At 40.4% G+C, this 13342-nt stretch overlaps 1 protein-coding gene across 2 annotated transcripts in view; it reads left to right on the plus strand.

The window, feature by feature from the left end:
• The first annotated feature begins 563 nt into the window (after positions 1–563).
• Positions 564–13342, plus strand: part of cep192 (centrosomal protein 192) — an 85972-nt gene continuing 73193 nt past the window's right edge. For both annotated transcript variants that reach the window (XM_039738500.1, XM_039738501.1), the window contains exons 1-3: positions 564–807; positions 10169–10353; positions 12809–13005. In XM_039738500.1, coding sequence (XP_039594434.1) covers positions 10199–10353; positions 12809–13005 — 352 coding nt within the window. In that variant the 5' untranslated portion in view covers positions 564–807; positions 10169–10198. The remainder of the gene's footprint in view (positions 808–10168; positions 10354–12808; positions 13006–13342) is intronic.

Below are 13342 nucleotides of genomic sequence, written 5' to 3' on the forward strand. Positions count from 1 at the left end.
TCGCAATTGGACGGGTCGACATTGCTTAAGCAATCTAAAAGAGATTTGAAAATATAAAAACACAAAACAGGAAGTTTGAAATCATTTACAATTAACATAACATACTCAAACCCACTTAATCCTGATGCAGTTCACGATCCTGTCACAACTGCATCAAAAAAACCCGGATAGGGTGCAAGTCCAACGCTGTTTAGACAGATTCACACAAGACCAGATTCGGATCTCCAATAAACTAAATCCACCCACGCATCCCTGGGATGTAGAATGAAACGTGGAATATCCCGAGGGGGAAAAAAAAACTTTTAACATAACATTACAAGAAGAACGTATAGATACTAGATATTGAATCCTAATCGCTAGATACATAGAGCAGCTGCTCTGATCACTTCGCTAGGAGGCGGCAAACGAAACGGTAAAAGCGCCTGTTACGTTGCATCTTCCCTACAGACCGGCTCTCTTTGGAGCGACAGCAGAGCTAACCAATCGTGTTCGTCCTATGTAGCGTCCAATGAGCGCTCCCAGCTGACGCATCTCCGCCCATAACGAATGGCGCCTAACAGCGGCCGATTGGAGGGTCCGTTTAAACGTGTCTAGTGCGCGAAAGACAACTTACTGGGCTGGAGACGCCGAGTTATTTTTACCTTTTTTCTTTTAGAATGTAAAATAACTTTTTTTCAAACTGGGGGTCTAAAACGAATATTTAGACCTGGTTGCCGCTCTTATCGTCCAGTGCTGAGGGTTTTTGCTGGAAAATTTGTTGAATGAACGCGGCCGATCGACGAAGCGCCAGAGTTCGCAAGCAAAGAGGTAAGCATTTTCATTAAATCGACGTGACATCAACCACTGCTTTACGTTACAGCGGTTCTGCACATTTATAATCTTTTGGTAATGGATGACCCTTTACTTCATGAAAGTGGGCAGGTCCCCGAAGTTAATCTTCGTCTGTATCGAAACCTTAAAAACCCGTTTGAGCCCCTGTCGAATAAACCGATAAAAACATTTGATTCAGCCTGTCGTTTCTTCGTTTCCCACCGATGTCCGGTTTATCTTTCACTAGGAGTCGCCTATACAGCTTGCTTTGATATACGATAAAACGTTGTTAAAAAAACCTGACACTGGCCGTGACAGTCATAACTTGATCGAGCCCTCTTTAATTTCTTTTGAGTGCCTGGCTTAGTTTGATGCTTGTTTTTATCGGACGTGACCTGCATTTTCTCAGGTCTGTGTTTGCTAGGTTTGCGTTAACTTGCTTATTCTGCGCCAGCCACGGCTGTTCGATTGCCATAGATATTTGACGTCACGGGTAGGTGGGCCGTTTAGCATCCTCATAGGCCTTAATGGCGGCCATATTGCTCAGGTATATTGCCGATTATAATAATACATTTTATTTATTTGTAGGCGCCTTTATAAACACTCAAGGACACCGAACAATAGACAAAACACAGATTATGAAAAATGTAAAATACAAAAGTTAAAATCAGACAGAGCAATTGTAATCAAAGAGAAAAAGCAGTCTTAAACAAATGAGTTTTAAGTTTAGATTTGAAAAGTGAAAATGATTCAATATTTCTAAGCTCAGATGGTAGTGAGTTCCAAAGTTGGGGAGCAGAGCAACTGAATGATCTGTTCCCCATAGTGGTAAGACGGATGAAGGGGACAGTTAAGTGGATGGAGGAAGAGGATGTAAGGGTTCGGGAGGAAATGGCAACATGGAGGAGGTCAGACAGATATGGAGGGGCGAGGTTGTGGAGAGCTTTAAAAGTTAGTAGGAGAATTTTGAATTGAATTCAGGAACTGAACTGGAAGCCAATGAAGCTGCTGCAAAATGGGAGTGATATGGTGAATAGATGGGGGTTCTAGTAATGATGCGGGCAGCTGAGTTCTGGAGCAGTTGAAGCTCATAAAGAGATTTGCGAGAAAGACCAAAGAAAAGGGAATTGCAATAATCCAGACGAGAAGTGACAAGGCTGTGAACAAGAATAGCAGTGGTGTGGGGAGTGAGGGAGGAGCGAATACGATTAAAGTTACGCAAGTGGAAATATGAAGACGGGAGATGTTATTGATGTGGGACTGAAAGGATAAAGTACTGTCAAGGATGACATCCAGCCTCTTAACCTGTGGGGAAGGGGAGACAGGAATTATCAATAACAAACAAAAATGATCAGTTTTGGATAATGTTGATTTTGTACTTAATTTAAGAAAATTTGAAGAAAACCAGGATTTGATTTCTGCTATGCAATCAATAAGTGAGGAGGATGGAAAGGAAGCCGTAGGTCTGCTAGTGAGATAGAGCTGGGTGTCATCAGCATAACAGTGGGGGCTCATGTTATATTTACAAAAGATATTACCAAGGGGAAGGAGGTAAATAATGAAAAGGAGAGGTCCCAGGACAGAGCCCACCTGAAGTAACAGCAGTGGGTTGGAATGTGAAAGTTTTAAGCTGAACAGAGTGCGGCCTGAGAGGTCGGATCTGAACCAGTCTAGTGGAGTGTGGATATTACCAATCGAAGATAATCTATTGAGAAGAGTCGAGTGACAAATGGTGTCAAAGGCTGCACTCGGATCAAGGAGGATAAGAATAGGAATTAAACCAGAATCAGCTGCCATAAGGAGGTCATTAGTCATTTTTATAAGTGCTGTTTCTGTACTGTGGAGGTGACGAAAATCAGACTGGAACTGTTCATACAGATTATTTTGCGATAAAGGAGAGTGAAGTTGAATGCCCACGATTTTTCAAGAATTTTGGAAATGAAGGGTAGATTAGAAATAGGATGAAAATTACTGAAATTAGTCGGATCTGCACCAGGTTTTTTCAGTATTGGGGTTATTGCAGCCATTTTAAAAGATGAAGGATCAGAACCAGTATTGAGAGAAGAGTGGATTATAGCAGAGATAAGGGGGACCAGAGAGGGGAGGCAGGCTTTGACCAGAACTGTAGGGCGGGGGTCCAGTTGACAGGTGGATGGCTTAGACTTACAGACAAGATCTGAGATTTCTGAGAAAGTAGGAAGCTGAAACGAGGAAAATGAGTGAGTTAGTGGATGAAATTCAAATGACGTACTGGAGGAATTCGTACAGAGAGACTGATGAATCTTCTGGATTTTTTCATTAAAAAAAGGACATGAGGGAATTGCAAAATTCAGTTGTGTAAAGGTGAGAAGGTAAAGAATCCGGGGGTTGTGTGGTATGATTGAGTAGTGAAAACAATGACTTGGTGTTTCCTTCATTGGAAGAATGTGAATATAATAGTTTGATTTAGTTTGGGCAATATAGTCCTTGTAATAAAGTATATGGTTTTTGTACATCTCTTTGTGAACAAAGAGTCCAGTTTTTTTATATAACCGTTCAAGTCGCTGGCCTTTGGCTTTCAAAAAGCAGAAGTTCAGGCGTGAACCAGGGAGCAGAAAAGGAGAAAGACACAGATCTAGTATTTAATGGAGCAACAGAGTTAAGAATACCATTAAGTCCAGTGTTATAGTGTGAGATCACTTCTTCAGGAGTGGATAAATTATAAATGTCCATAAGGGAACCAATGCTAGAGGAAAGAGAGTCTAAGTTAATATTCCTTATATTATGGAAAGACATGAGACGGGAAAGCTTAGTGTTGGAAAGTGCAAGTTTAACACTGAATGAAATAAGAAAATGATCAGTTATGGGGAGTTCATCTGCAGTACAATCAAGCGGCGTAACTCTAGAACAGCAAATCAAGTCCATGATGTGTCCTTTGGAATGAGTGGGAACGTCAGTATGCTGCTGGAATCCAAAACTCACAAGGCAAGATGTAAAGTCTCTAGTAATAGGGGCACTGATATTATCCATATGTATATTGAAATCCCCCAGAAGTATTATGTTTAATGAAATAGCAGATAAGTGTCCTAACCATTCCCATATTCGTTTGTAGTCAAGCAACAACATTTTATTAAATGGCAATTCCAATGCTGGTGACACACCAGAGTACCTTTATTAATATCCATAGAGAGAGATATATCTATCTATCTATCTATCAATCATGTAAAAAAATCTTGGGTCAAGACGTGATCTCGGAGAGACATTTTAACGTCCCTTGAGACAAAAGGACAGCTGCTGTACAGGCTTTTAAATGATCGACGTGCAGTGCGACATGCAGATCACGCAGCTTGTTAGTAGCAGCAGCAAGCCAGCAGCTGATCTGTCAGCATCTCCTTAGCGTGCGTTCAGCTTCCCCCCTTCACAATGTGAAGTGTAGGGGAGGTTTAGTTGGGGGGTGGGCAAGTGAAGTGAATATATATGTATGGATGGATGGATGGCGGGAATGACTTCTAGTAAGAGTTTCTGATATTTACTTACTAAAATTTTTGAAAACTCCTCCATTAAAAATTCCTTAAGATATGTGTAGTTGCGTTTCAAATCCTCCCACAGCATTTCAATAGGATGCAAATCCAGGGCTGAGGAGTCCGAGTCGGAGACAATTTTGGGTATCTGGAGTCGGAGTCGGCAAAAAGTTAACCGACTCCGACTCCTACTAAATTTAAATGGGAATTAAAAAAGTTGAAATGTCCTAATTCACAAACAGTCATAATGAACTACTTCTCTGCTGTAAGAATAAAGCCCAATGCATGCAGTGCATAATGTTACCACAAAACGAACATGTCGGGTAACCATGAAGCATGCTTTTCATTGACTGTATGCGTCACTATATGGGATGTAATGCACAGGTAAGGTGCGGCACAGCTTTCCATTGTGTCGTGTTCCACTGTTACAGAGAACTGTGAACCTAGCCTAAAGCCCCCCATACATTTACAGATGCACTGCCGATTTTTCGGCCGTTCAACGAGTCCTCACGCGTCAAACGCCTGAAAAATCATCTGGTGTGTTCTCAGCTCCGTCGGCTAACCTTCGCTATGCGCTAGTGAAGGGGGCCGAAGGAGCCGAGAACACAGATCTCCCTACCGGTCTCCAGCAGAGGCTCGTTCTGCTGATCAGCTGGCCGGTGAGTGACACAATGCACTAAACTTCCGGCTGGCTGACAGAGGAGATGGCCACTGCAGCAGACAGAGGCATCACATTACTTTGGATGGGGGGCGGTGGTCGAGATTTTCGGCAAGCTGGATCTGCCCGTCCACAATCTGCGGCTGCCAATCAATTGTGTTTGTCTTTAATCTGGCATTATAGTAGAGTGTTGGCTTCCTAGCCAGTAGTTCTGTGAAATGACATCCTTCCCATGTATGTTGCCTTCCTTTCCTTCAATGGATGTCGAAAATACATTAGCATAGTATATACATACGGAGGAGTCGGAAGATTTAGAAACTGAGGAGTCGGAGCATTTATCTACCGACTCCACAGCCCTGTGCAAATCAAGGCTTTCAGTAGGCCTGTCCATAACCCTCCACTTCTACTTTTTGAGCCATTCCTTGATGGATTTGCTAGTGTCCTTTGGATCACTGTGTTGTTAAGAGACCAATTTCTGGTTCAGTTTCAGCCTTTCGATAGATCACAATTCATAGTTAACTCGATGACTGTTAGCTGCCCGGGCCATGAAGCAGCAAAGCATTCCCAAACCATAACATTTCCACCACCGTGCTTCACAGTTGCTATAAGGTTCTACTTCTGAAGTGCTGACTTCGGTTTGCATTAAACATGCCTACATTTACTGTTGCCAAATAACTCTTGATTCCTCTATTCAGAACACATTGTTCCAGAAGGCCTGGTTTTTTACTAGATGTTCAATGGCAAAACTGTAGTCTTGCTTTGATGTTCTTTTTGGACAGGAAAGCCTTTTTTTTTATTTTTTTTATCTTCCTGATACGACTCGCGTGCGCGTCACATTTGTCCATACTGTTTCTGATTATAGAAATCTGCACTTTGATTCCAACTTTTGCAAGAGTTACTTGCAGATCCCGAAATTAAATTTTGGGGTTCTTGGAGACACAGCTTGCTTTGATGTAACTTGTTAAACATTGTTAAAAAAATCTGACACTGGCTGTGACAGCCATAACTTGATCGAGCCCCTTTTTATTTCTTTTGTTTGCCTGGTTTAGTTTGATGATTGTTTCTATCGGACGTGAGTGGCATTTTCTCGGGTCTAAGTTTGCTGAGTTTGTGTTAACTGGCTTATTCTCTGCCAGCCACTGCTGTTCGATTACCATAGATATTTGACGTCACGTTCAGGTTGGCTGTTTAGCAATCTCGCAGGCCTCACGTGCGTGTCACATTTGTCCATTCTGTTTGTGATTATAGAAGCCTGCACTTTGACTCCAACTTTTGCAAGAGTTACTTGCAGACTCAGGTTCTTGGAGACTTCTTTTAGCATCAAACAGTCATCTGTTGTGCTGAATTTACTGGCCCAGTCAGACCTGGACAAGTTATTTTTTAAAATTTTTATAAAGATGCCCGTATGTCAGAAGATTTGGCGAGAAGTATGCTGAGCCCTGAGTGCAGCCTTCTCGGAGTCATGGTAGCAGCTCTTTCATAGTCTGGTTTTACATTTCAGCCAGTTTTGTTGGGGACCTGGTCAAAATTTCAGCAATGATGACTGCTGAGAAATAGAAACTTAACTTTCATTTATCATGCTGTTCTTTAGGACAAATAATTATTGGCCTAAATGTCGTCATTCAGCAAGGTTACGACCTGCTTGGAGCAGAAGTCTACTGTTGGAATGCTAGCAGTGTTGGAGTGTTCATCTCAGGGCCGTGTGGGATCACAGAAAGCAAGCAAAATAAGAGTTGTGGCAAATCCTGTAAAAAGCGTGGGAAGGATTTACCAGAGGACTACTTGGTAGAGGTGGGAGTGAAAGTGTTTGTTAGAAATGTTTAACAGTAGGATGAGCGTTGCTTATTTGAATTACTTTATATAGTAATCTTTAGGCATTTACCTAAAGTTTTAGTAGACCTAGACCAGGTGAGGAAAATGTACTCTTCACCATAAAGGAGACACGAGAACGCTTCACTTTGGGAAACAAAGCCTTGTTTGTTGGCCACTTTTAGAGTGCCACATCTACTCGTCTGCATTTAGAAAACACAGTGAAGGATCACTTCTTGGACACAATGATTTTTTATTTTATTTATAAACCATAGGGCCACAGGGGTAGCAGTGCTGCCTCACAGTATGGAGACCAGGGATCCCATCCTGGGTTCTCAATGTGTGACATTTTAATGGTATCCCAACATCTCTATGGGTTTCCTCCCACATTTCAAAGACATGCAGGTAAGGTGGATTGGGGGGACACTAAATTGACCTGTGTGTGTGCTTTGTGTATGTGTTTATCCTGTGATGGACTTGCACGTAGGGCTGTGGAGTTGGAGTAATAAATAGTTGGGTTGCAGGAGTCAGGGTCGGTAGAAATGTACTGATTCTAGTACCATATCATCTGTATGTAGTGAAATTTTCTGTTCAAGTCCTTCTCTGATAATTCATTTTATTTCATAAGCATTTCGAAAGTGAACTGCCAGTGGCTCAATAGTGACTGCAAAAACAGTGGTGACCAGGGGCGTCCTTGTGTAGTACCACATTCTAGTTTGAAGTAGTCTGAAATAATGTTGTTAATACAAACTGAAGCTTCTGGACTGGTGTATTTAGTGTTTAATCCATGTACATATGTTCTGGCCAAAGCCAAATTTCTCCAGTTTAATAACGAGAGAGTCCCATTCAACCCTATCAAATGCTTTTTTCTGCATTCAATGATATCGTCATCTCTGGAGTGTAGGATTTTGTTGGTGAATATATTACATTAAACAGGCGTCAAAGCGAAGTGTCTGCCTTTTAATAAATCCAGTTTGGCCTTGTGATATTACCAAAGGACATTCTAAGCAAAGTGTAAATTGTAATCTTGTGTTAATGTCCATTTCCACCTATACTAAATCAATTCAACTTTTTTTTCTAGTCTTCTGGTAAAAATATAACCTTAAGTATTTAATAAGATGATAAAACTGCAGCATTGCCTTTTAACCCAAACTTTAACAGTGCTTGAAAAGTAGCTCAATGAACTCACGATGGCAGTGATGACCTATCTCGTACATTGTGTCCTTTCAGTTCGCACTGTAGATACACAATACAGGCCAAAAGTTTGGACACAGCTCCTCATTCAATGTGTTTTCTTTATTTTCATGACCATTTACATTGGTAGATTCTCACTGAAGGCATCAAAACTATGAATGAACACATGTGGAGTTATGTAAAACCATTTCAGGTGACTACCTGTTGAAGCTCATCGAGAGAATGCCAAGAGTGTGCAAAGCAGTAATCAGAGCATAGGGTGGCTATTTTGAAGAAACTAGAATATAAAACATGTTTTCAGTTATTTCACCTTTTTTTTGTAAAGTACATAATTCTACATGTGTTCATTCATAGTTTTGATGCCTTCAGTGAGAATCTACTAATGTAAATGGTCATGAAAAGGAGTTGAAGACGGTGGTACCAGAAATTCAGGTGTTACCGGTTGGAGTCGGAATGGAACGTTTTCTGTACCGACTTCATAGCTCTGCTGGCACCCTGTCTAGTTATCATTTCTACCGTGTGCCCTGTGCCCGCTGGGAAAGGCCTCGGCCTCCGTGATCCTACTCGGCATCTGATTTTCACTTAAACATTATCTGTAGAACTAAAGTGTCACCTGCTGTGCGCGGGTCCCAATCCAGGTGGTTTGTCGTGTGGTGGGTGCGGCAAGGTGCTGTCACATCAGCGCATGCTCCCAACCTTTATAGATAAAGATAATATAATGAAAATCATGCAATGCTTGCAATTTGTAATCTATTGTATAATTTAAATAAACATAAGTTCAATAAGTAGACACCCTTTTTTTTAATTTTTTATTAATATAAACTACCTCAAATATGAGCCTGGTACAGATGATTAGAACGTCATGAGAGCAGATCTTGTCTGAATCTGTCCTCTTATTTAAACCTCAAGCATTTAGTGTGGTTTGCTTATTTTTTAAGTTTGTGTCATCACCATGCCAATGTCAAAAGAGCTCCCTGAGGCCTTCAGAAAGAAGGTTAGTGATACTTAGGGGTTCTGGAAGAGATTAAAAAAAAATAACCAAACAATTGGAAATTGATCACTTCACTTCAATTGACAAAGTGTCCAGGCCAGGCTGTCCCGGAAGGTTCAGCCTGAAAGCAGAATGCAAGTTGCTAATAGAAGTCTCTAAGAAGAAAAGAATTTCATTACAGGACCTCCAAGTAGCATTTGCCACAGTTGATGTCAATGTGCATGGATGGGTCTACCATTAGAAAGAGGCTGTACAAGTTAGATCTACATAGGAGATGTGTCAGGAGGAAACCTTTACTGTTCATACAGAGCATTGGGGCAATAAAAGTTTGTCCATGGACACCCAGGGAAAGAACTAGGCCTTCCAGAACAATGTTTTTTGGACATCCTGGTCAAATACGGAATATAGTTATTTGGCCACAGTGTCAGTAGACATGCCTGGTGAAAACCAAAGACCGCATTTGACCAGAAGAACCTGATATAGCAACTGTAAACCATGGTGATGGAAATTTTCTGGTTTGGGACTGCTTTGTGATATCATAGAATTCACTAGAAATTCTTCATTATACCAGAAGGAACTTGACAATAATGGGAGAACCTCTGTCAGAACATTGTCATTGTTCAAATGAGTGTGGGCCTAGCAGCATGACAATAACCCTAAGCAAACCGGTTTACTCCCACAGTCCAAAGACATACAAGTTAGGTGCATTGGTGATCCTAAATTGTCCCTAATGTGTGCTTGGTGTGTGGGTGTGTGTGTCCTGCGTTAGGCTGGTGCCCTGCCCAGGATTTGTTCCAGCCTTACGCCCTGTGTTGGCTGGGGTTGGCTCCAGCAGACAGTGACTCATTGCCAATACAAATTTTCTTTTTTTTCTCCAAAAAAATATTACCATTATCTTGATAGGTCAACATATTAAAAAATAATTAACATTTCATGGGGTGTAATTACTTTTACACTTGATACAGTATACAAAATCATGTGAATGTATAATTTTTTTTTTATCCATTTGCAACTTAAAATAATGTAAAACATTTCTGTTAGACTTAGTTCAAATGCACAGCAGCTTATTTTCATAGTTTTGCCATTTATAACGGTCTTTTTTTTTTTTATTTTATAAATGCTTTAAGATCCATTCCTACTTAATAATCTGGTAATTTTATTAACTAGTCTTTTCTTTATTGTTCTTTTTTTATCTCCCTGTTTTAGTCATACTTACTGTGACTTCGGTATTATGCAATGGAGAGCTATGAAGACATTGAAGATGAGCCTTTTCCAAGCTATTATTCTTACTCCGAGGACAGTGAAGTTACTGATATGTTTAAACCTGTGGCCACCCTGGAACCATTTCCTGATTACTTGTTGGCTCGGGATGAGAGAGAATTTGAAAATGGGTCTGTACTTGATAATATTTTATGTATATATGTGTACAAACCGGATTCCAAAAAAGTTGGGACACTATACAAATCGTGAATAAAAACTGAATACAATGATGTGGAGGTGCCAACTTCTAATATTTTATTCAGAATAGAACATAAATCAAGGAACAAAAGTTTAAACTGAGAAAATGTATCATTTTAAGGGAAAAATATGTTGATTCAGAATTTCATGGTGTCAACAAATCCCCAAAAAGTTGGGACAAGGCCATTTTCCCCACTGTGTGGCATCTCCCCTTCTTCTTACAATACTCAGCAGACATCTGGAGACCGAGGAGACCAGTTTCTCAAGTTTAGAAATAGGAATGCTCTCCCATTCTTGTCTAATACAGGCCTCTAACTGTTCAATCATCTTGGGCCTTCTTTGTCGCACCTTCCTCTTTATGATGCGCCAAATGTTCTCTATAGGTGAAAGATCTGGACTGCAGACTGGCCATTTCAGTACCCGGATCCTTCTCCTACGCAGCCATGATGTTGTGATTGATGCAGAATGTGGTCTGGCATTATCTTGTTGAAAAATGCAGGGTCTTCCCTGAAAGAGATGACGCCTGGATGGGAGCATATGTTGTTCTAGAACCTGAATATATTTTTCTGCATTGATGGTGCCTTTCCAGACATCCAAGCTGCCCATGCCACACGCACTCATGCAACCCCATACCATCAGAGATGCAGGCTTCTGAACTGAGCGTTGATAACAACTTGGGTTGTCCTTGTCCTCTTTGGTCCGGATGACATGGCGTCCCAGATTTCCAAAAGAACTTGAATCGTGACTCGTCTGACCACAGAACAGTCTTCCATTTTGCCACACTCCATTTTAAATGATCCCTGGCCCAGTGACAACGCCTGAGCTTGTGGATCTTGCTTAGAAATGGCTTCTTCTTTGCACTGTAGAGTTTCAGCTGGCAACGGCGGATGGCACGGTGGATTGTGTTCACTGACAATGGTTTCTGGAAGTATTCCTGAGCCCATTCTGTGATTTCCTTTACAGTAGCATTCCTGTGTGTGGTGCAGTGTCGTTTAAGGGCCCGGAGATCACGGGCATCCAGTATGGTTTTATGGCCTTGACCCTTACGCACAGAGATTGTTCCAGATTCTCTGAATCTTCGGATGATGTTATGCACAGTTGATGATGATAGATGCAAAGTCTTTGCAATTTTTCGCTGGGTAACACCTTTCTGATATTGCTCCACTATCTTTCTGCGCAACATTGTGGGAATTGGTGATCCTCTACCCATCTTGGCTTCTGAGAGACACTGCCACTCTGAGAAGCTCTTTTATACCCAATCATGTTGCCAATTGACCTAATTAGTGTTAATTGGTCTTCCAGCTCTTCGTTATGCTCAAATTTACTTTTTCCAGCCTCTTATTGCTACTTGTCCCAACTTTTTGGGATTTGTTGACACCGTGAAATTTTGAATCAACATATTTTTCCTTTAAAATGATACATTTACTCGGATTAAACGTTTGATCTGTCATCTACATTCTGTTACAAATAAAATATTGACATTTGCCATCTCCACATCATTGCATTCAGTTTTTATTCACAATTTGTTTAGAGTCCCAACTTTTTTGGAATCCTGTGTGTATGTATGTATGTGTATGTGTATGTATATGTGTGTGTATATATATATATATATATATATATATATATATATATATATATATATGGAACACCTGTCCTCCTGCTTATTCATGCAATTCTGTAATTAGCCAATTATGTCACAGCAGCGCACTGAATAAAATCATGCAGATACAGGTCATAAGGCTCAAAGAATGTTCACATCAAATGCCAGAAGAGGGGGAAAGAAATGTGATGTCAGTTATTTTCACTGTGACGTGATTTGGGATGTGGTAGAGCAGTACGTTTGCAACATGAATATACAGCTGACAAATCTGTGTATGATATAATAATGTCAACATGGACCAGAATCTCAAAGGAATGTTTCCAACTTTTTGTGGAATCCATTGCACAAAGAACTGAAGCTGTTTTGAGAGCCAAAAGAGGCCCTACTAAGTATTATTATAGTGGTCCTAAGAATTTGCTCAGTAAGTGCATGTGTGTACATTATACAGTATATAGTGTATGTGTGTATTGCTTTTATTGCTTTAATATTTTATTGACAACTCAAGCAAAGTTACCCTGCATTTGTCAAAGCATATATAATCATTGTGTTACTTTATCTTGGTGTACATTAAAAATTTTTTAATTCAGATTTTATCATCATGAGTTACCTGTTGATAGTTAGTTGCAACCGCAAGAAGTGTGTGGAATGTTATGCTTTTTTTGATGGACCTTAATGGTTAACTGACACGAACTTACTCAGTTGCATGTGTTTATTTTATGCTGCTATTGTTTATGAATGAAAATACATTAATATGTTTCATGCCCAACCCCCCCTTTATTCTTCTATAGGGGAGATGATGATGGTGCTATTACAGCTCGCAGCATTTATGATCTTCTGCTTGGTGTCCAGGAACAAGTAGAAGATGAGGAGGAAGGGGAGGAGCAGGTTGAGGACGAGGAGGAAGATATTTCTCCCAGAGCTGACACTCCAGTCAACCATTATAGTCAATCTAGCCTGCCCTTTCTGGTGCATGAGCATAAAGAAGGTTTGCATTTACTTGCTGGTTTGATAATGGCTCAGATTTCATTTGCATAAAGTTGTTCTAATATACAGGATATCTATCTATCTCTCTATCTATCTCTCTCTCTATCTAATGAGAGAGATAGAGAGAATTTTTTTAGGGTCTATTAGAACATTATTCTAAAATTTCTATATAATCTAAAATTGAATTCTAAAATATTACTATTTTGCTACATTGCCCCTGGAGTGTGTGTGTTCACCTTGAGACAAGCTAATTAAAAGGGCAGACTCAGTTATGGGATGAACTGTGGACCCTCTGCAGGTAGCAGCAAAGGAGAACATTAAAACGTTTAGTGTCATTA

This window comes from Polypterus senegalus, chromosome 16, assembly GCF_016835505.1.
Source record: "Polypterus senegalus isolate Bchr_013 chromosome 16, ASM1683550v1, whole genome shotgun sequence".
Classification (NCBI taxonomy): domain Eukaryota; kingdom Metazoa; phylum Chordata; class Cladistia; order Polypteriformes; family Polypteridae; genus Polypterus; species Polypterus senegalus.